This window comes from Macaca thibetana, chromosome 13 (assembly GCF_024542745.1).
Source record: "Macaca thibetana thibetana isolate TM-01 chromosome 13, ASM2454274v1, whole genome shotgun sequence".
In the NCBI taxonomy this organism is placed as follows: Eukaryota; Metazoa; Chordata; class Mammalia; order Primates; family Cercopithecidae; genus Macaca; species Macaca thibetana.
In genome coordinates, this window is record NC_065590.1 from 36,177,389 (window position 1) to 36,198,863 (window position 21,475).

A 21,475-nucleotide genomic window follows, 5' to 3' on the forward strand; every position below is an offset into this window, starting at 1 on the left:
CTAAGCAAAACATTCAAGAGGTGGCTTGGATGCTGTTAAAGGCATTCAGTTTTGAAAGGGAAGCAGAACATAAAAGTTCAGAAAATTTGCAGCCTGACAATGCAATAGAAAAGAAAATCCCATTTTCTAAGGAGAAATTCAAGCTGGCTGCAGATATTTTCATGAGTAACGAGGAGCCAAATGTTAATCCACAAGATAATGGGGAAAGTGTCACCAGGGCATGTCAGAGACCTTTGTGGCAGCCTCTCCCATTACAGACCCAGAGGTCTAGCAGGAAAAAATGGTTTTGTGGGCAAGGCCCAGAGTACCCATGCTGTGTGCAGCCTAGGGACGTGGTGCCCTGCTTCTCAGCTGCTCCAGCTATAGCTGAAAGGGGCCAACTTAGAGTTTGTGCAGTGGCTTCAGAGGGTGCAAGCCCCAAGCCTTGGCAGTTTCCATGTGGCATTGAGCCTGCAGGTGCACAGAAGTCAAGAACTGAGGTTTGGGAACCTCCGCCTAGATTTCAGAAGATGTATGGATGCCTGGATGTCCAGGCAGAAGTTTGCTGCAGAGGCGGGGACCTCATGGAGAACCACTGCTAGGGCAGTGTAGAAGGGAAATGTGGGGTTGGAGCTCCTACACAGTCCATACTGGGGTGCCACCTAGTGGAGCTGTAAGAAGAGGGCCACCGTCCTCCAGACCCCAGAATGGTAGATCCACCTACACCTTGCACTGTGTGCCTGGAAAAGTTGCAGACATTCAATGCCAGCCTGTGAAAGCAGCCAGGAGGGAGGCTGTACCCTGCAAAGCCACAGGGGTGGAGCTGCCCAAGATTATGGGAACCCACCTCTTGCATCAGCATGACCTAGATATGAGACCTGGAGTCAAAGGAGATAATTTTGGAGCTTTAAAATTTGACTGACCTGCTGAATTTTGGACTTGCATGGGCCCTGTAACCCCTTTGTTTTGGCCAATTTCTCCCATTTGGAATGGCTGTATTTACCCAATACCTGCACCCTCTTTGTATCTAGGAAGTAACTAGCTTGCTTTTGATTTTACAGACTCATACGCAGAAGGAACTTGCCTTGTCTCAAATGAGACTTTGAACTGTGGAATTTTGGGTTAATCCTAAAATGAGTTAAAACTTTGGGGGACTGTTGGGAAGGCATGATTGGTTTTGAAATGTGAGGACATGAGATTTGGAGGGGGCAGGGATGGAATGATATGGTTTGGCTCTGTGTCCTCACTCAAATCTCATCTTGAATTGTACTCCCATAATTCCCACGTGTTGTGGGAGGGACTCAGTGGGAGATAATTTGAATTATGGGGGTGGTTTCCCCATACTGTTCTTGTGGTAATGAATAAGTGTCACAAGATCTGATGGTTTTATCAGGGGTTTCTGCTTTTGCATTTCCTCATTTCTCTTGCCACTGCCATGTAAGAAGTGCCTTTGGTCTCCCACCATGATTCTGAGGCCTCCCAACCATGTGGAACTGTAAATCCAATTAAACCTCTTTTTCTTCCCAGTCTTGGTTATGTCTTTATCAGCAGTGTGAAAATGAATGAATACAGATGACTTGCCTGAAGGTCATACAAATGCCCTGCTGCAGAAGGTCCCTCTTGACAGCCATGGCCCTCTGCCTGTAGCCCCCACTCTCTGCTTCATTTTCTCAGCTCTTCTGCAAAGCCACTGAAGCTCACAAGGCTCGGCGCTTCCCAGGGCCCCTTCATGAGGCTGTAGGTCTCTCTCTATGTTTTTTCAGGGCTCCGAAGCACAGCAGCACCAATGAGAAGCTCCTGAGCTAACGGGCTCTGGGAAGAGAAGGTCTTTGGCCAGTTTCCTGGGGACAAAGCCCAAGGGCAGAGTCTCTGTGTCTATTCCTTTTCTCTGTTCTCTGTCCTCTTTCTGAGACACACTTTTGACCCTCTTTTAACCCTGCTGGTGGTGTAGCCAATACACTGACCCTAGCTCATGTTTGGTGGGGGTGGAGGAAGACAAGGCCCCCAAGGGAAGTGAACTATTCCACATAGCAAGCAGGCAGGACCTGTGTACCAGGACTCAAGCAGCTGGAAATGTGAGGCTGTGCTGAGTGATCTTGGGTTGGAGGCCACTCAGACTTGGAGGAAAGAGAGCTGCAGTGAATGTGAATGTGACAAATGTGCAGTGAATGTGACAAAGCTAAGTTCTGGACTTGGCTCTGCTACTGACCGGCAGCGTGACCTTGCCCAGTCATTAAAATTTATTGATTTTCTGTACAATGGGAGGAAAGTCTAATGCCCAGGATATGGTGGGATAAAATAATAATACCGTGCCAAAAATAATATAACATCATAATAATGTGAATTTCTGTGAATATGAACAACATGAAATTGCCAAATCGATTTGGATGGGAATTCTGGGCAATATAGACTTGACTATAGTCTTTGGTCCCTGTTTAAAGTGCATTCTTGGTCTTCTTTACTAAAGCTGCTTTTTTAGCAGCTCTTTCATGTCTTGCCTGAGCTAATGGGAGAAAGATGGCATGTGTGAGCCACAATCTGGGCACTGTGATGAGGGGTGCTGAGTGCCTAGGAGGGCAGACCCAGCAGGGGAGAGTTCTTCTCACCTAGGCCCAGGGTAACTAATGGGCAAAGACTGATGAGGTGGACTGGCTGGAGATGGAGTGAGGGCAATTTATCTGTGTCTCGTAGGAGAAGATAATGTGGATTGACTGCCTCCACCTCATGCCTTTTGGCACTGCAGAAGCTTCATTTTTTAGAATTTGGACTCAGTGTTCTGAATGCTAATTAAGATGATTTAATTAGAAACTGTTGTAGGACATTGAGAGGGTGGAAGTGAGGCAGAGCTCACCTTCCTGTCCTTTTGTCTGTTTTCTGTGGAGAGCAAGGAGATGGGGCCAGGTGTGTCTCCCCCACAGTGTCCCAGGCCCCTTTCCCACATTTGTGGAGTTGAATGGCAGTGGCAGTGGTGTGTTCTCAAACTCAGAGCTTCTCCTGCCTCTCCAGCCCTCTGATGGTTATGTAAGCACCAGGATCCTGAATGAAATCTCTTGGCATCTGCTTAGAATAGATAGAAGAGCTTCTGAGCCTATACTGAGCCTTGCTGGGGGGAATGGCATGAGGTCTTTGCTGCTGCAAGGCAGGCTCCCTGCAGAGGCCTCTAAGAAGACAGCTCAGGAATGACACCCCACCTACCTTATCTCTCTCAATCCCTTCTGGAACAGGTGGGGTCAGGTGATGAGGCACCTAGGGTGGGAGTTCCTGAAGGGAAGGGATGGCTTGTTAAAGAGGTACTGCAAAAAAAACCCAAAAAAACAACAACAAAAAAAACAACCTGAAACCCTGATATTTTTTTGACTCTACTCAGCATGGTTACCTCTTCCTGGCTTTAGGAATATCATTCATAGGCCCCTTTGCACAAGTAAAACAGGCTAGAGTATTGAAAGCCGAAGGGAAAAACAAACAAAAATGTCCCCCAGCCCAAAGTCAGAAAAATCCATTCTCCAAATCTCGGTCCAAACCGAGATTCTGCTTCCCTGGCCTGCTTGAAGCCTCTGCCTGGAGTGTGAGTCCTGATTACTGCTAAGGTTCCCCTTCTTTCCTTCCTGTCCCTGCCTTCCCCTTCCAGGGCAGGATTCGGGAGGAGTGTTAGTTAATTGTCCCCAAGTAGACAGAGCAGTTTTGACCTTTTCTTAGCTGCCCACAAACATGGAGGGAAACAGCTTATCTAGCAAAAGAAGTGACAATAATGGTGACATTTGTTAGCACTCAACATGTGCCAGCCTTAAGTCATCATCTCACCCAGCCTTATGTTATCAGGCAAAGGTGAAGAGTTCCTTCTTACTGCATGCCTTCTAACTCTCCCTAAGTGAAAAAATAGCTTTCTTAATTTTAAATGAAAAAAAAAAAGTGTTATTTAAAGCCAGTATTAGGGGAACTTTCTCTTTAAAATGGCATTTGACCAAGAGTTTTCTCATTTCACTCTAAAATACATAATAACACACAGAAAAAGGCAAAACTGACAGCAGCAGCCGAAACCAAGACAGGTAGTAGCTCAATTGCCAGAGAAATTTTACCAACTACCTGTAGTAGTCATGGAGCTGAAGTCAGAAACATGATTTGAAGCAAGCACATGTCTTGCTTTTTGAAACAGAGCAACAATAAGAAATTGGTAAAAGGTCCTTTAGCCTTACGCTGCTGTTTGCACCGTTGACTCAGAGACCTACTGTCTGTATCAATCAACGAACTAGACAGGGATCCCCTTTGTTCAAGGCCATTGTGTTTTGAGATAGCTGTGTGTCCCCATCCTTACCCCAAGGGTGGACTCCATTCAGCTGGTATTGTACTGGGCTACAAGGTATTTAGGACTCAGGAAACAAAAAAGCAGTAAAGAGAGGATGTCATCAGTTGCATCCTAAGAAGTCGGGTTCCACAAAGGAAGGGCAATAAGCAGGAATAGCAAACACAAGGAAAGCAATGCATTATGGGACCTAAAGATGTTCACACACTTCAGGCAGCCTGGAAGGGGAAACTCCCTACTAGACCCATAGAGTAGTATAGGATGAATGCAACTGAGCCAGTACTGTGTACACCAACCATAGCATATCTCCAGCATCTAACAGGATACTTATCCTTCAGTTTTCCATGGCAGAGAGATCTTCCTACTTTCTATGTAATCTTAGGTAAACTTTTTCATTCATCTGTTTATTTATTCACAAATATATATTATAGGGTCAAGTAGTTGTGGCAAAACATGAAAGATTTTACCTGAATAAGCAGGTTCTTATTTTACCCATGTCAAAGTAGCTTTTTTACTTCATTGCAAGCATTATTCATTCATTTGCCTTCTCAGTTATTCAGCAAATGTTTATTGGATGTCTACTCTGTGCCAAGCCAGCACTCTGTAGGTGCTGGAGATGCTGTGGCCAGTGATCCTCCTTCCAGGAGCCAAAATAAGAGAAATAAATGATCTCGCAGAGGCTTTATGGGCGCTACTGGAACACAGAGGAGGGGCACTAGGACAGAGACTCCTGTTGTCAACCAAATGCGTTCTCCCCATTGAACAGAATTGTAGCCAGGAACATGGCTCCCCAGTCAGGCTACATTCCCCGCCGTTTCTTGCATCCGTGTGTAGCCATGTGTGAATTCCTGCCAATGGCATGTGAGTTGAATCCTATGTGCCGCCTCTGGTCAGGCCTTAAGATCTCTTCCATGCCCTTCTCCTGGAACCCAGATATGGTGGCGACCGAGCCTCAGCCATGCCAGCGATGACAATGCCCTAGGGGAGTTGGCCCTAAGGGATGGAAGAACAATAATTTGGAAGGAACATAAGTCCCCAAGTGACCATGAGGAGCAGAGCTGACCTACACCTTTCACGCTGTTAGAGGATAGTGAAACTTTTTGTTCATTAGGCCATTGTATTATTGGGTGTATGGCAAGGTTTCAGCACTAAGTCACTATCAGGTGTAACACTTTAGCTTAAATCAGTTCACGTGACTGCTTTTCCTGAGAACAATGACATAACGTATGAATCTAACAGACCAGAGGTCAGAAAGTTAAGAGTTGGAGTTTATGGAAGAACACAGGTATGAAGGAATCAAATCTGGTGTGCTCACACTGGGTTCCTAATGTACACCACCTTGTTCACTGCAAGGTTTGGCAATAAAATAGAATAATATCAATGATGTCCTTTATGATACTTTCAAGGAAAGTTAAGTAAATGGGTAAGCTATCTCCATTTTAAACTTTGTTCCCATACATTTGGCCCTTGTTGCCTTCTATCTGCCTGCCAGTAGACAACACCAAATGAACTTAGAGCAAACAAAATATTTTCATACTTAAAAATATATTTTAAATTACAGAATTGGCCCATGCTTATTGTGAAATAAGCAATATAGAGGATGTGATGTGCAGGTCACACTTCCCCATTCCCGGACCATGCTCAAGGAACCTCATTCAAACATTTGGTGTGTCCCCTTCTTTCCTTTGACCTTTGCTGGGAGGTGTGTCAGAGTGGGAGCTGAAGAACGGTGGGGCCAAAGAGGTGGCTGATGTGGTTAGGAAATTGGTTATGTACAGGGATTGAGCAAATAAGTAATTACACTGAGGATAATGTGAGTCAAGTTTCTCATTGTTGGAGAAGGGAGTTATAAAAGCAGATATGGGGTGAGCAGTTAAAAAAAAGGAAAGCAGGGAAACTAGAGGGAACCTGAGGTGTTTGGTTAGAGTTGGAGGTATTAGTGTGAACTCATGGTTTCAAATATATACGTACTTAGATACACAGATATAGCTATACGTATTATATGCATGTATACTTACCTACATATGTGTCATATCTGCAAAAAGGGCTTAGAAGCAATGACATCCAAAAAGGAATGAGCAACCAAGCATACAGATCTTGGTTTCTAAATCCTAACTTCCACTAAAAGAAGAATAGACTGATTCCTGGGCTGGAGCTGGGAAAATTCAAGAAGCACCTTCCTGGTACAAATAAGAAAGTGCACAAAGAATGAGGGGGTCATGAAAACGACAGAGGAGCCAGCTTAGAGGGCCTCCCATAGGCCAAATCTGGGACAAATTGAGCATTAAAATAATGATGTAAATAAATTACATCCTGTGAATAAAACAGAAATTTATGGGCCCATGCTGACATAAATACAAAATGAATAAATGAATGGGAAGAAGGGAAAGCTCTTCTTCACAGTAGAATGCTAATCATTTGACTCTAGTCATGGTGCTGGTTGATTCAGGCAGGAGTCAACAACGGATGAGGAGTATCTACACACACACACACACACACACACACACACACTATATATATATATATATATATAGAAAGAGAGAGAGAGAGAGATGAAGTCTTGCTCTGTCGCCCAGGCTGGAGTGCAGTGGCGTGATCTAGTCTCACTGCAAGCTCTGCCACCCAGGTTCACACCATTCTCCTGCCTCAGTCTCCTGAGTAGCTGGGACTACAGGTGCCTGCCACCACACCCAGCTAATTTTTTTGTATTTTTTAGTAGAGATGGGGGTTTCACCATGTTAGCCAGGATGGTCTCGATCTCCTGACCTTGTGATCCACCTGCCTCGGCTTCCCAAAGTGCTAGGATTACAGGCGTGAGCCACCGCGCCTGGCCCACAAAATATTTATCAATTTATGGTGAAAAAACCTGACACCACCACCTTGACCAGGCAATTAAGGTTAACATCACCAGTGGTGGGGCAGATCAACCTTATGTACTTCCTGATGTGATGCACTGAGAAGAGCCCAGCATCATTTATACGGAGTCCCTCCATGAAGGCATGGCTGGGGTCTGGACATAAGCAAATAGCAGACAGCCCCAGGTTGAGGGACATACTACAGAATGAAAGGCCCTTACTCTTTTAAACTGTCAAGGGCATGAAGACAGGACAAGATGGAGGAAATGGTCCAGAATGAAGGAGAGTAGAACGATGACAACAAAATGAAACTTGTACTCCTGGATTGGATTCCAACCAGAAGGGAAAAAGACATTGTTGAGACAGCTGGTGGTACTTGGATGGGGTCCATGGATTGTATGGTAGCATAGTACCGATGCTTACTTCCTAGTTTGAGTGGTTGTGTTGTGGTTGTGTGGAAGAGAGGCCTTGTTTAGGGGGAATACCCACTGGAGTATTTAGAGGTGATATGATAGCAGGTCTGCAACTTAAAAACTTTTAAAAAAGAATAGATCAATGGATGCAGCTAGACGCCATTATCGTAAGGGAACTAACATAGGAACAGAAAACCAAACATTGCACATTCTCACTTTATAAGTGAGAGCTAAACATTGAATACACAGGGACACAAAGATAGGAACAATAGACACTGGGGTCTGCTTGAGGGGAAGGTAAGAGGGGGGCGTGGGTTGGAAGGATACTCATTGGGTATTAGGCTCACTACTTAGGCCACAGGATCATTCGTACGCCAAACCTCAGCGACACACAATTTACCCACATAACAAACCTGCAATATACCCCTGAACCTAAAACAAAAGTGGAGAAAAAATATTTTCTCAGACTTAAAAAAAAAAAGTATTTTTATACTTGGAAGGATTTTACAGAGGGCTTCCAGAAACATGTCTGATTTCCAGTTGCAAGATCAGAATGTTCCAGTTATATTGATAACCTCCAGAGAAACAAACTCTCATGAGTAATCTAGTCAAAACAGAAGATGTAGCTAATTATTTCTAAAATACTAAATTGTACTCTACTATTTAACAAGTTCGGGATCGCTATTTTCCAGCACATCTTCTGAAGTAACAACTGTGTTTGGCTGTGTTGACAATAAAGGTCTGTGTGGAAAAGGGAGAAAATGAGTAAAACGATGTATCCCCCCACCCGCGAAAAAAGAAAATAGTTCAAATAGAATGGAAAAAGAATAATGAAAATGAGAATATTCACAGAGAGAAAGAGGACAATGGAGGAAACGTGAAAACTTAGTAAGTAGAGAGCGTGGCGAAGGGGATACAGGAGCTCTTAGAAACTCTTCTTGCCATTTTCTCTGCAACTTTTATTTCAAAACGAATTAAGTTTTGTGACTATCCATCCCATTTTTCCGTATACACATATCCAGAAGCTCAGGCCCCAACCCAGACTGATTAAACGGGAATTTGGGGGACTGGAACTGTGGCAAGTGGATTGAGAAAAACACCACCACCACGCTGCCGGCAGTTCCAGTGTGCAGCCGGTACTGGGCTCCAGCCCTGCCGATTCGCACCTGTGCGGCTGGTTCAACGCGATGCCTGGACGCAGCCTCCAGAGAGCAGGCCGGGATTGGAAAACGCTGGAGGAATGAGTGCAGGTGGTCCAGCCCCGCCCCCGCCCCGCCCCCGCCCGCGCCTCGTGCGGCCCCAGGTGCGCCGGTGAAAGCCCGGCCTCAGCGGCCTCCACCTCGCCATGGACCCAGCGCCCGGCGCTCTAGATCCCCGCGCCGCGCCACCCGCGCTCCTGTGCGCCCCGCAAGCCGAGGTGCTAGAAGACGTGTTGCGGGAGCAGTTTGGGCCGCTGCCCCAGCTGGCCGCTGTCTGCCGGCTCAAGCGGCTGCCCTCAGGCGGCTACTCGTCTACCGAAAACCTCCAGTTGGTGCTGGAGCGGCGGCGTGTGGCCAACGCCAAGGAGCGTGAGCGGGTGAGGGGTCCCCAGGGTCGACGCTCGCTCCCCCCTCCCACTCCCTGCTTCACCACCAAACACTTGGTCAACACCCGGGGGCCCACTCACCGCCCACCCCCGCTCGAGGCGACTTCGAGCTCCCGAGGCCTCCAGCGCCCCCAGCTTGTCGGGAGAACGGCAGTGGCCTCCTTCCTCTGCACCTCCGTGCAGCTGCTCGTTGGCGGCCGCTGCGTTGGTCGCCTCGCCCGCTAACCCTCCAGGATTTGTGCAGGACCCGGGTCCGGGAGGGGACAGAGGAGGGGCCCTGACAACTTCAAAAATGTCTCCCTGGGCAGGTGTTTTGAAAGCTTCGCGCTCAGGGGGTGAACTTTCATCTCACACCATAGGCTCTGGTGGGTGCTTGGGGCGCACAGGGATCCCCTTCGCTCCTTTTTCTTGCTTTCTGCATCTTGGCCTCGAAGCACACACGAGGGTGAGGAGAAAGGGGGGCCTGACGGAAGTGACTTTTCTTTTTTAAAGTAACGAAACACGACGACCCAGTGTGCACCCAAGACTCCCACTCAACTCTGTCAAGATAAAGTGACTTTCCCAGTCGAGCCGCAGCAATCTCGCAAACGGGAAGGGTCGTGGGGGCCGTGGTTGGAGCGGCACCTGCTGGTAGATTTTACTATCTCTAACGAAACTCAGCCCCAAACGTGGGAGACATGGTCTCCTTCCTAGCGTTTGCATTCTACGGGTTTGGCTGCAGCAGAGGCGAATCTGGGAGAGGGAAGGGTGAGGGGTGGAAGAGGGAGCAGAGCGCACGTTCAGGCCTGGAACTGCGGAGAGAAATTCCGCCGGGGGCTGTCCCTAAGCACCCCAGGCCTTTTAGAAATGTCCCAGAGAATCAAGTAGGAACTTTGCAGGGAGAGGGCAAGCGGAGAAAGGACGACAGGAGAGTAGGAGACTTCTCTAAGTCTCCTGCTTTTACCGGTACTAGACTCTTGATGGCCAGAACCCTGTGATCTGATTTGGTGGCCCTACAAAGAGATTATGACCTAATAATTTAAGTGGTCCTTCCCACTAGGAAGGAATTGTCTTCTCCAGAGAATCAGTCCTGGTTTTATCCACTAAAACACTAACGAGCTGTATTATTCTTTATAATGGTAAGATTAACACACTTGGAAAAGACAGAAATGACTGAAGAGGTTAAGCGACACTCACAACACAGATATAACTACTGTGAACATTTTTGTGTATATCCACCCAGTCTTTTTCTAGTTTTGTGTATTCATATATATATATATATATATATATATATAATTTTACAGAATTGTCATTCGGTACATATTTGTGTAATTTTTTCACTTAACATTATCAAAAGCATTTTCTTATATTCTTAAGTATTCTTTCAAAGAATAGTTTTTGACTGCATAGTCTGTCCAAAAATGGACCATAATGTATTCATTCTCTTATTAGGCATGTTTGCTCTTTGTAGCTTTTTACTGATACCTATCGATGTAACTCTATGTGCGTGTCTGATAATTTCCTTAGAATAAAATGCTGCAAGTGAAATTACTGAGACTTAAGGCATATACAATCGAAGTTGCCCAATTGCTTTCTAGATAGGTTTACTAATTTCTATCCCTTCTTACAGGTCTAGGACTGTTCTCTTTTTCATGCTATCCCTGATCCAGGGTATGATAAAACAAAAATGTTACCACCTTGATACATGAAAAATGGCATCTAATTTCTGTTTTAGTTTGTAGTTTTTTGATTATTAAATTCTTTTCATACACTGACTGGTTGTTGTATTCTCCTGTGAATTGGCCAACTATGTCCCTTGCCTGGTTTGCTCCAGGTAGGATATACTCAAAATATATTGACTTTGTGGTATAGTGGGAGCCAGTTCTCCCAAGGCCTGTGTCTCCCAGGAGGGTGACCATCAGAATTATAGGCCTTCAGAGACAGGGATTAGACGCTGGAGAATAGAGAAAAATAAAATATGAGGAGCCTTTCAAGTCTCACCAACTCTCTGGATTCTCACCCTTGCCTCTATATCATTAACTCGGTGGGGAAAGAGGTTGAAGAGCTGATAGCTCAGTGCTTGATTTGACAAGTAGTTGTACATTTGATTCATCAGCAGCAATACCACTTCTTGAGGACTTCCTATGTGCCAGATTTGGGTGAGGTATCTTATGTGTACATTATATCACTTAATCACACCCCACCCCAGAAAGCTTTAAGATATTTTCCATTTTGCAGATGAACAAACTGAGGCTTAGTGATGTGAAGTATTCCACGCACTCTTGTAAGTGATAGACCTGGATTTTAAACCTGGGTATAGTTGACTCAGATTTTGGCCACTCCTCTACTGCCTCTGCATTATGATACAGCGGGTACGCTCTCAAAGGAAGAGGAGTGAGGTCAGCATGAACATGAATACACCTTGCAGCCCTTCTGCCCACAGTACCAAGTTTATGCCATTCCCTCTTCTTTTACTATGAACTGCACTGCTGGTGGAACGGTGACTCTTTGGGGCATATGCCTGTTTATATTTGCCCCTCAGACAAGGAGGCTGTGGAAAAAAACCCCTTCTGTAGCTTGGGGAGATGTCTGTACAAATTGGCTTCTCTGTGTGTCACTGTGCCTTTTTGTTTTCTAGATAAAAAATCTCAACCGTGGTTTTGCCAAATTGAAGGCACTTGTGCCGTTTCTTCCCCAAAGCAGGAAGCCCAGCAAAGTTGATATCCTCAAAGGTGCAACTGAATATATCCAGGTTCTCAGTGATCTTTTGGGAGGAGCCAAAGACTCAAAGGTAAAGGTGTAAGATTTTAGAATAATGATAGCCACCATTTATTAGGCCTTGTCTGTGTACGAGACTCTGTGCCAAGTGATATATGTATACTTTCCAGTTAATGTTTATAACAATCCTCTGAGCTATTTTTATGACCCTCATTTTACAGAGAAGGAAAACAAAATATAGTTAAGGGCCACACAGCTATGAAAAGTCAGGACTGGGATTTGAACTCAGATCTACATGAGCTTTGGAGTTGAGTCTCTGACCATCTATACTTGCCTATGGTCACTGTCCGGGGCACCTAGTTCCTGACTGTTGAATCTTTGATAGGATTTCTACAGCTGGACATAGGAGGGGGCTTTCCTAAAAGCACTGTGGTGGTTTCCCTACAGTAGAATGCACATCAGACAGGACACAGGAAGGTAGAGGCATTTCTTTCCCCAAGGGACCTCTCTTAGAAGAGACCCTCCCTGAGGCCAGCTGAAGAGCTCAGCAATGGTCTGGTGATACCAGTCTCATGGGATCTTGCAACCATTCAGCAGGAATGACACAAATGGCCCTGTAAACTGAAGTATCATAGTGTCACCACCATTTTCAGAGTGGGATAGCTCAGAAGTGTCCATTAGGCAGAGTAAAGTGTGGGCTGGTTTTATGGACTTGTTCCAGGGAGAGGCAAACATTGATGGGCTGAAAATGAATCAGTCATCTGGGGAGACAAAATAGGAAGAGAGAAAAGACCTTAGAAATGAGCCCTAAGCAACTCTGTTGGTAGGAGGAAGGAATCATCATTAGAATGTGGCAAGAAGGTAGAGGAACAAGATGGGGTCATAAAATTGAGGAGGAGAGAACCTTAGGAAACTAAAGGTGAGGAGTATGAGAGGTTACAGAGAGGCTGAAGAAGGCCAGGACTGGAGAAGGCACCATGTCTAGCACTTGAAAGGTGAAAGAGAATTGGGCTGGGCATCAACTTGGAGGAGACTGAGGGTGCATGATTGGTAAATATCTGGAATCCAAGCAGATTCAGAGGAAAGTGGCAAACTTCAAGTCCATTTAACCTAGCAGTTCCAAGTGGGAAGAAGAACCACCCCTGCCCCCCCACTCCCCTACCCCCTGCCCCCCGCCAAAAAAAAAAAACAACCGCAGAAAAGTTGTTAGATCAAGTGAAGGTCTTTCCTAAGTAGAAATTTGATCATGTTTAGGAACAGAAGGGAGACACTAGAGGGAAAAGAAACAATTATCCTAGAAATTTGGGGCAGAAATCTCCAGGTATATCATAGTACCTTTGAATATTTTTTTCTTCTCCATTAGTCCTAGCCAGGTGACTGCTAGGAAGCTACATTCTGCAATGGCAGGAGTGGATTGTCCTGCTGGCCAAACTGGTTGGATTGTGGTATGGTCACAGTGTTTGGGCATGTGCAGGTGGCTACCTTAGTTTTTTCTTGCGTGTTAATTGTGTAACAGAAGTGCTTTGTTCGTTGTAAAACATACAATCTGTTCCATGCCATAATATGTTTAATGCAGTTACCTATTGCATAACATTTTAAGATTATAGGAGAACAAAATACGGTCAATTGAACAATGCTTTTCTCTCCATGATAACTTAAGCATTGCCCTTATCACTTAAATGAAACCTCATCCATTAAAACTTTGAAATGTATTGGTTTAAGTCATCAGAATCTTTCTGTCATATTATACTGTTTGACAACTAAGTATGGTTTCCAGAAACAAGACCCAGATGAGCAGAGCTACAGTAACAACACTTCTGAACCACATATATCCTCGGCTAGAGAGCTATCAAGAAACGTCACCCAACGTATCAGCTGTGCTTTCGGCTTGAAGAATGAAGAGGAAGGGCCTTGGGCAGATGGTGGCAGTGGTGAGCCGGTGCATACTTGTCGCCAGGGTGTGATGTCTACGACTGAAGTTATCTCCCCAACCAGAAGTCTGGTAAAATATTCCTTCTTAAATAGCTGTACAGATATCAAAACCGTAACATGTATACTTTGAGATATGAGTAATTTTTCCATGCTAAAGTGTCATTAAAACAAGATAATTTTATGAAAGCCCTTGGGTGGGGCAGTGGGGTTTACTAGTTTGGGAGAATATTTTGTTTCTAAATTAACTGGTAAGCAGCTCCAGGGAAGGGGAAACTCCTCCAGAACCACCCAATACAGACCTAAGTTTATCTTTTAAATGATCCTATTTAATCCATCGAAAGGTTTTCTGGACTCCGTGGTCTCCAGAAAAAGAAGTAAGTAGCTTGCCATACATAAAGATGCATGCTTGGTGATACTTTTGTGTGTGTGTCTTGGTGGGGGTTGGAGCCGGGAGGGTGGTGCTGGTTGTAAGACAACATTTTAAATGAAATAAAGCAGTTCATTGTCTCTTACTACTTTGTCAACTAAAGAGACAGCTGAAAGTGGCAGCATGCTTCTCCAAGTCCAGAAGTGGACTTTTTGCCCTTGCCATGAACTGGTATACATAAATGAGGCCCCCTGCTCTATCCTACCCAGCAACACAATTACTATTGAAATAAGAAAGGTGTATAGGAATGTGCAGTAAGCATGCCGTAACAAACATGTTACATGGTATGATATAAGGGACAGCGAGGGCTGTGGAGTCACAAATGGTGGTTGGAGGGAGGCAGTTTAGGGGAGCAGTTGAGAGTATACTCTGAGAACAGACTGCTGAGGTTTAAGCCCTGGTTTTACCACTTGCTAGCTGTGTAATCTTGCATGAGCTACTGAATGCCTCTAATCCTCAGTTTTCCCCATCTGAGCAATAGGTATAATAATTGTACCTACCTTGTATATAAGATAACTAACTTCAAATGATATCATGTCAGCAAAGTATCTGGCATAATACCTGTCATGTCACTTGGACAGATACCAAATTTTCTTGACTCATGAACAATCAACATTGATTAGTGAGCAATAATGGGCCACAGGTATTCCAGCTTTGTAGCCAGTGTTTCGAGTTTTCTCACTTGGCTCTCACCAATGTTGTGCTCTGATTTGAGGTCCTACAGGCTTCTTGCTGGCTGGTGGGGGCGGGAGGGTGGGGAAAGCGGTGGTGGGCGGCCTTGGCTTCCATTTCTGATTTGATTAATGTGTTCTAAGGATTCATTTGTGCATATGCTCCGTCTAGATTTTCATATTCTGACCACTTGAGATATAAGATTTCCCAGGCCAGTCAACTCATAGGAGACAGAATTTCTGTTGCTGCTATGTAAGCTGACATGGAATGACTAAGACCAAGAACAACAAAAGAGTGGGGCCAGGTGCGGTGGCTCACAATTGTCATCCCAGCACTTTGGGAGGCCGAGGTGGGCAGATCACCTGAGGTCAGGAGTTCCAGACCAGCCTGGCCAACATGGTGAAACCCCACTGCTACTAAAAATCGGGCATGGTGGTGGGCACCTGTAGTCCCAGTGACTCAGGAGGCTGAGGCAGGAGAATCGCTTGAACCCGGGAGGGGAGGTTGCAGTGAGCTGAGATCATGCCACTGCATTCCAGCCTAGGTGACAGAGTGAGACACCATCTCAAAAAAAGAAAAAAAAAAAAAAAAGTGAAGAAATGACCTGATCTAGACCTCGAACCTGACTATCTAAGAAGAGTAATGCTTCTGCAAATGCTAGTATCCAGGTGAAAATCTGACTTGCGCTTAATCCTCATGGATCCTCCTCAGGTAGGTATCATCATGTCACTCTCATGGTGAGCCACCTGGCTACACCTTCCTGCCAGTCCTGTTGGACCCGGGCTTGGGCAGGAGCCTCTGCGGTAGCAGAGCAGGCCTGTGCTTGGCAGTACTAGTAGCAAGTACGTATGATGGGAGGTCCTGGTTTTCCGAGGATAATTGATCCTGGGCATAGGCCGTGTACAGTACACTAATTTAGAGTGGGGACTAACGTTTCCTAGTAAAAGCCAGAAATGTTCTGACTGGAATTTTCTTCAAAAAAGGGAATAAAACACTTAATTTTTCGTCTTTTTAGCCAACCAAGTTTGTTGTTAATTGGAAGAGTGCTAATTTGTAGAATGAACCAAGGAAGACTCGACGTTTGAGATTTTTATAGACAGTGCATGTCACTACTGTCAAGTATGACTTCTGAGGCCTGATCGTAAAGAGTGCCTTTTTTTTTGCAGAAGCATTCCAGAATTTCATCAGTTTTGTCAAGAATTTTTCATCCTTTTACATTCAAATCATTCTTTTTTGTTTGTTTGTTTGGTTTTTTGTTTGTTTGTTTGTTTGTTTTTCTGAGACAGAGTCTCGCTCTGTTGCCAGGCTGGAGTGCAGTGGCACGATCTTGTCTCACTGCAACCTCTGCCTCCCGGGTTCAAGCAACTCTCCTGCCTCAGCCTCCTGAGTAGCTGGCTCACACCACCACGCCCCGCTAATTTTTGTATTTTTAGTAGAGATGGGGTTTCACCATGTTGGCCAGGCTGGACTCGAACTTCTGACCTCATGATCTGCCCACCTCAGTCTCCCAACGTGCTGGGATTATAGGCGTGAGCCACCGTGCCCGGCCATTCATTTTTAAAATTAAAAAAAATTAGTCTGAAACAATAGTCAACTTATAGAAAGTTTGCAGGTGCAGTACAAAGAACTTTTTTCCTGATATGTTTGAGGGTCAACCTGATGTCCCATCACCCCTAAGGCTTCAGTGTACATTTCTTACAAACAGGACATTCCCCTGCATAGCCACAATGCAACCACTAAGTCTGGGGATTAATGTCGTGTTACTGCCATACAATCCTCAGGTCCTATTCAAGTTTCACCAGTAGTCTCAAAAATGTCTCTTCTAGCAAAAAGACCCAGCTGAGAATCATGAATTACATTTAGTTGCCATGGCTCCTTCAGTCTGGAAGGAGAGTTTCTTGGTGCTTCTGTGACTTATAACCATGTCACGTTTGGAGCTTACAGGCCAGTTGTTTATTATAGAGTGTGTCTTGATCAGCATTTGTCTGTTTCCTTTCGATTAGATTCAGATATGCATCGTCAGCAGGAATAACAAAAATGATGCTGTTTTCTACTCATTGCATCCTGTTACATGGGGCAGATTTTGATTTATTCTATTTCTAATGATATTCACTTTGATCACTTGCTTAAGGTGGTGACTGCCAAGCCTTTCACTTTAAAGTTAATCTTTTTCTTTTGTAATTAATGTGTATTTTGTGAGGAGGTGCTTTGAAACTACGTAAATATCTCATTACTCATCAAACATTCTACATTTATCAAATTTGTAATTTAGAAATAATTATAGATTCACAGGAAGTTGCAAAAATAGTACAGAGAAGTGCTGTGCATCCGTAGCCCAGTTTTCCCCAATGGTTGCATCTTCTGTAACTATAGTATAATAATATCAAAACCAGGAAATTGACATTGGTACCATGTATGCATAGTTGTATGTTGTTTTATCACATGTGTGGATTCATGGAATCACCATTGCAATCCAGATGCAGAACTGTTCCATCACCACAAAGATCTCCTTCATGCTGCCCCTTTATGGTCACACCCACACTCTGCTCCCAACCTTCTATTCTTCCAAACTCCTGGACGTCACTAATCTGTTCTCCACTTCTATAATTAATCTTGAGAAGGCTATAAAAATGGGACCATACATTATGTGACTTTTAGAGATGGTCTTTTCCCACTCAGATGGGCTGCCTCTATATGTGGGTGCCATCTCACCCTGCTTGGGCTCTGATACCACCTCACTTTGGGTCACTGTGGCTTCTCACTACCTAACTGTGACCCAACTAATGACATTAGTACTGAATTGTTCAGGAGGGAGAAGAACTCGCATTTTCTTTGAAGTACCTATTGTGCAGCCGTCTTTCTGTCTAGTTTTCTCTTTGTTAACATTTATCTCTGAGATATTCTATGTGAGTTGAGCAATTATTTAATATCACCTTTATTAACTTTATAAAAAGCTTGCATTTTACAATCAGGAACCAGGATGGGCTGAAGATAAAAAGTGTCCAAGGAATTGATGCTCAGGCTGACCTTTATTTGACAAAAGGATCCTCATAAAGTTTAGCCCAGCTTTCCTGAAGGGGTGATTCCATAAGGTTTCAGGATCCTGACCAGACTAGAGAACTAGTGACAGTTAACGTGGCTCATTGGACAGAAATGCTCATATCCAGAGGAGCTTAAGATGTGGGAGGCAGGCCCTCTCCAGCTTCAGTTTGCAGGAATGGTACTCTTTTCCCTGCCCTTGATGAGGACCCAGGGAGTGAAATCCTGGTGGTGGCAGGGACGGGCATTTTGGGGGATTTGGAGATGGGGTCAGAGCAGGCTGTACAAGATCAACAACATTCCTGGGAGGCAAACTCCTGAATGAAGTACATGAGAATCTGCTGATGACAGGGATGGAGATTAACTTCTGGGGCCAGAGCAGGTTCACTAGGGGAATGAATTGGCAAGTATTCATGCAGACAGAGAGGGCCATGAGCCATGTGAAGCCACAGCATATGGTGTTGGTAGGAAGAAAAATTAATTTCAAGGTCCAGGAGAGGCCTGTTGAAAATTAGAGCTTCGAAGTGTAGGTTTTTGCCGTATTGGGGTTGGCGTTGCTAGATGGCAGGGTGTTTGCTGTCTTGCCATTGTATATTGCTTCTATTTGCCACCTGTGGTTGTGCTCTGGCATTTCGGATTATGCATGGCTCTAAATTTCGTTCAGAGTTGCCAGTGACCCTGTAGAGACCATGTCTCTAGACAAAGACCACCCTCAATTTTGGAGTGAGATGCCAAGAGCGCTGGGGCTTGAGGGCCTTTGGAAAAGGACATATGGAGAGACATAGTGTCTGTTCCAGAGGCTTGGGTATGCTGCCAGTGTATACTTCCAAACTCTGGCATGTCATGGGAAAGCTCCTGGAGAGAGTTTCTGGGAGAAAGAAGCCTATGTGGATGGTAGACTCCTACCACCCCTATTCCAAGTTGTGGTAATCTGTGAAATTAGTCACTGGGGACATTTCTTCCTATAGCATTTTAAGCTCTGAAATGAGATGGTTTGGCTAGTTGGGATGAATTCATTAGCACCTTGGGAAAGCCCTGAGCCTCCTTCTTCTGTCGTCCATCTCACATCCCCCCAGGTAGTGGCTCTATGCGATGGTAAAAATTCTACCACAGTAAGTGATGGGTCTCCCTTTGCTTGAGAAGAACAGTCATCTGCCCCGGGGTTCACTGATAGCCTATGGGGCATATTCTGATGAGATTAGTCAGCCCAGTATTTTCCAAAGTTGTTTCCTTTTTAATGGGGTGGGTGCTTTCTGGTTTGTCCTAGTCCTCCCCACTCCTTACTGCACCACAGTAGCATATTTCACCTGGTAAGGTGTTGGGTTTTGCTGCCCTGGTCTAAGGGCACAGTGGCTCAGGAAGGCTGCTCCAGTGACTGCATTTATAGCCCTGGGATTTTACTGTGCTCTCTGTACTTTGGGGATTTAGGTTCTGATGCTGTGATGGTGCCTATGCTTGTAGTTCTCTGGGACTTTGGAAAGGTGAGCCTTGCTTTTCAAATTATTATAGGAACAGGGACTGAGCTCTAAAGCTGAGTGAGCAAGGATTTCTATTTACCCCCATCTCCCTCACCAAGCCTGGCTCAGTGGGTGGAGGAATGTACGTTGGATAATATGTCAAATTCTGCAGCCACACCGCCAACAATTGGAGTGTGCCTGCCTTCATCAAGACATTAAGCTACAAACTGGGTTTCTGTTCTTCAGACTACCCTCTTCTTGGACCTTAAACTCTTTGGCTTAGATGAGACCAACAGCCAATTTTTAATGAGCTGTGACAATAAAGACAACATTTATAAACTTTGGCAAGTTTTCTATTCTCATACTTAAATATTACATTTCTGAAATTTTCCAGCTAACTCTCAAAAACAAACGAAAACAAATGTTCTAAAATGCACTAGACTATAGGCAGTATACAGTCATCCTTTAATCCTTCAGGTAAATATATATGAATTTGTCTCTTAAGTATAAAAAATTCTAAATATGTAAAAAATTAAAATTTATTTTAAAAATAAAGCTTCTAAAGCTAAGTCTGAACTATAAAACAAAAGAAAGGTTGATCACATGTATAGTGGAAAGACTCGATCAAGATTAGAAAAAAAAGCTAGTCGTACATATTTTGTGTCAGAGACTGTTCCTGGCAGCATATACATATTAACTTATTTAATTTTCACAACCACCCTGTGCTATACAAACAATTATATCCATTTTACATGTGAGGAAACTAAGGAACAGAAGTAACTTGCCCAATATCGGCAAGTCAATGAAGTGTTGGAGTTGGGGGGATGTGGGTATAACAGTGTTAAGTCCTTTTTAATCACTTTTGTTCTAACAAAGCTGAACCTTGAAATATAAAGGAGGGTGGACTAGAAAATAGATAAATGTTTAAGGCTAAGTTAAAGCATTTGATTGCAGTGCTTTACCATCCACAGTGATATATACTTAATGGGTTTCAGTATCCAAACAGCCTGACCATGACTTGAGTGGCTTTATTTTTCAGTCATGGGTTTCTTTTTTCTTCAAGTTGAGTGTTTCAGAAAATTGAGCAGAGACAAAATGATCTTGCCACGCTAGTAAAACCACTGATGGAAATACACTAAAATCCTTCCAATTTCTTTTCCTTTGCAACTAAAATTAAAAAATTATCAGGTACGTAACATTGTGTGCCTGTTCTTGATTTTTCTATCACTGGCATGTTTATGTGACCCATTAGGTGGGACAATTGTCTTACTGTTGGCCACTATGGTCTCAGTTTTTTTGTTCTCATAAACGTGACAAATAACTGATGTGTTTAGCCCTTTCTGTATTTTGTATTGTTTTTGCAGGATAGATTCCCAGAAGTAGAACTGCTGAATCACAGGTAGGTCACTCTATAACTTGATGCATCGTGCCAGTTTATAACACCACTGGTATAATAAGAGTGCTAATTCCATCACATTCTTATCAGTGACCTCTATTAAAAGATGGACTCTTAATGGGTAAAAGAGTGGTATCTTTAAATTTAAACATCTTTGATTACTAATTAAATTTTTTTTTTTGCATATTTCATTATTGTATTTCTTTTGTAAACTGTTCTTATTTTTAACTATTTATAATGGAATTTTTTCTGTGTTTCAGACTTCCACAAGTATGAAAAATGAAAAGGCCCAGTGTTACCTTCTAGAGACAAATAAATGCAGTCTTGAAAGTTTTGGAGTCTTTTTTTTTTTTTTTTTTCCTCTCTTTAGCGTTTCACTCTTATCACCCAGGCTAGAGTGGCACAGCACGATCTTGGCTCACTGCAACCTCCGCCTCCCAGGTTCAAGCAATTCTCCTGCCTCAGCCTCCTGAGTAGCTGGGACAGGCATGCACCACCACGTGCAGCTAATTTTTGTATTTTTAGTAGAGACAGGGTTTCTCCATGTTGGTCAGGCTGGTCTCGAACTCCCGACCTCAGGTGATTCACCCACCTCAGTCTCCCAAAGTGCTGGGATTACAGGCATGAGCCACTGTGCCTGGAAGGAGTCTCTTTTTTAAAAAAGAAATTTTGCAATAATGCAGAGTTTAACAATTACCGTTTTAAATAGCCTTGCCTGTCTCA

At 44.2% G+C, this 21,475-nt stretch overlaps 1 protein-coding gene across 2 annotated transcripts; it reads left to right on the forward strand.

Moving 5' to 3' along the window:
• The first annotated feature begins 8,889 nt into the window (after positions 1–8,889).
• Positions 8,890–21,085, forward strand: FIGLA (folliculogenesis specific bHLH transcription factor). Of its 2 annotated transcripts, XM_050754529.1 has the most exons (5): positions 8,890–9,123; positions 11,750–11,902; positions 13,607–13,831; positions 20,721–20,755; positions 21,013–21,085. In XM_050754529.1, exons 1-5 carry the CDS (start codon positions 8,893–8,895, stop codon positions 21,026–21,028), a joined length of 660 nt encoding a protein of 219 aa, XP_050610486.1. In that variant the 5' UTR covers positions 8,890–8,892; the 3' UTR covers positions 21,029–21,085. The 2 variants fall into 2 exon arrangements, 1 of the variants encoding a protein (XP_050610486.1); XR_007718805.1 differs by lacking the exons at positions 8,890–9,123; positions 11,750–11,902; positions 13,607–13,831 and adding an exon at positions 14,024–14,135 and having other exon boundaries at positions 21,013–21,074.
• The last annotated feature ends 390 nt before the right edge of the window (positions 21,086–21,475 follow it).

What these genes read in the sequence shown, in the direction of transcription:
- FIGLA (XM_050754529.1), top strand. Translation starts at nt 8,893, where the DNA reads ATGGACCCAGCGCCCGGCGCTCTAGATCCCCGCGCCGCGCCACCCGCG. An exon ending in ACGCCAAGGAGCGTGAGCGG is followed by an intron (nt 9,124 to 11,749) that starts GTGAGGGGTCCC and finishes TTTGTTTTCTAG; the next exon opens with ATAAAAAATCTCAACCGTGG. An exon ending in TCTCCCCAACCAGAAGTCTG is followed by an intron (nt 13,832 to 20,720) that starts GTAAAATATTCC and finishes TTGTTTTTGCAG; the next exon opens with GATAGATTCCCAGAAGTAGA.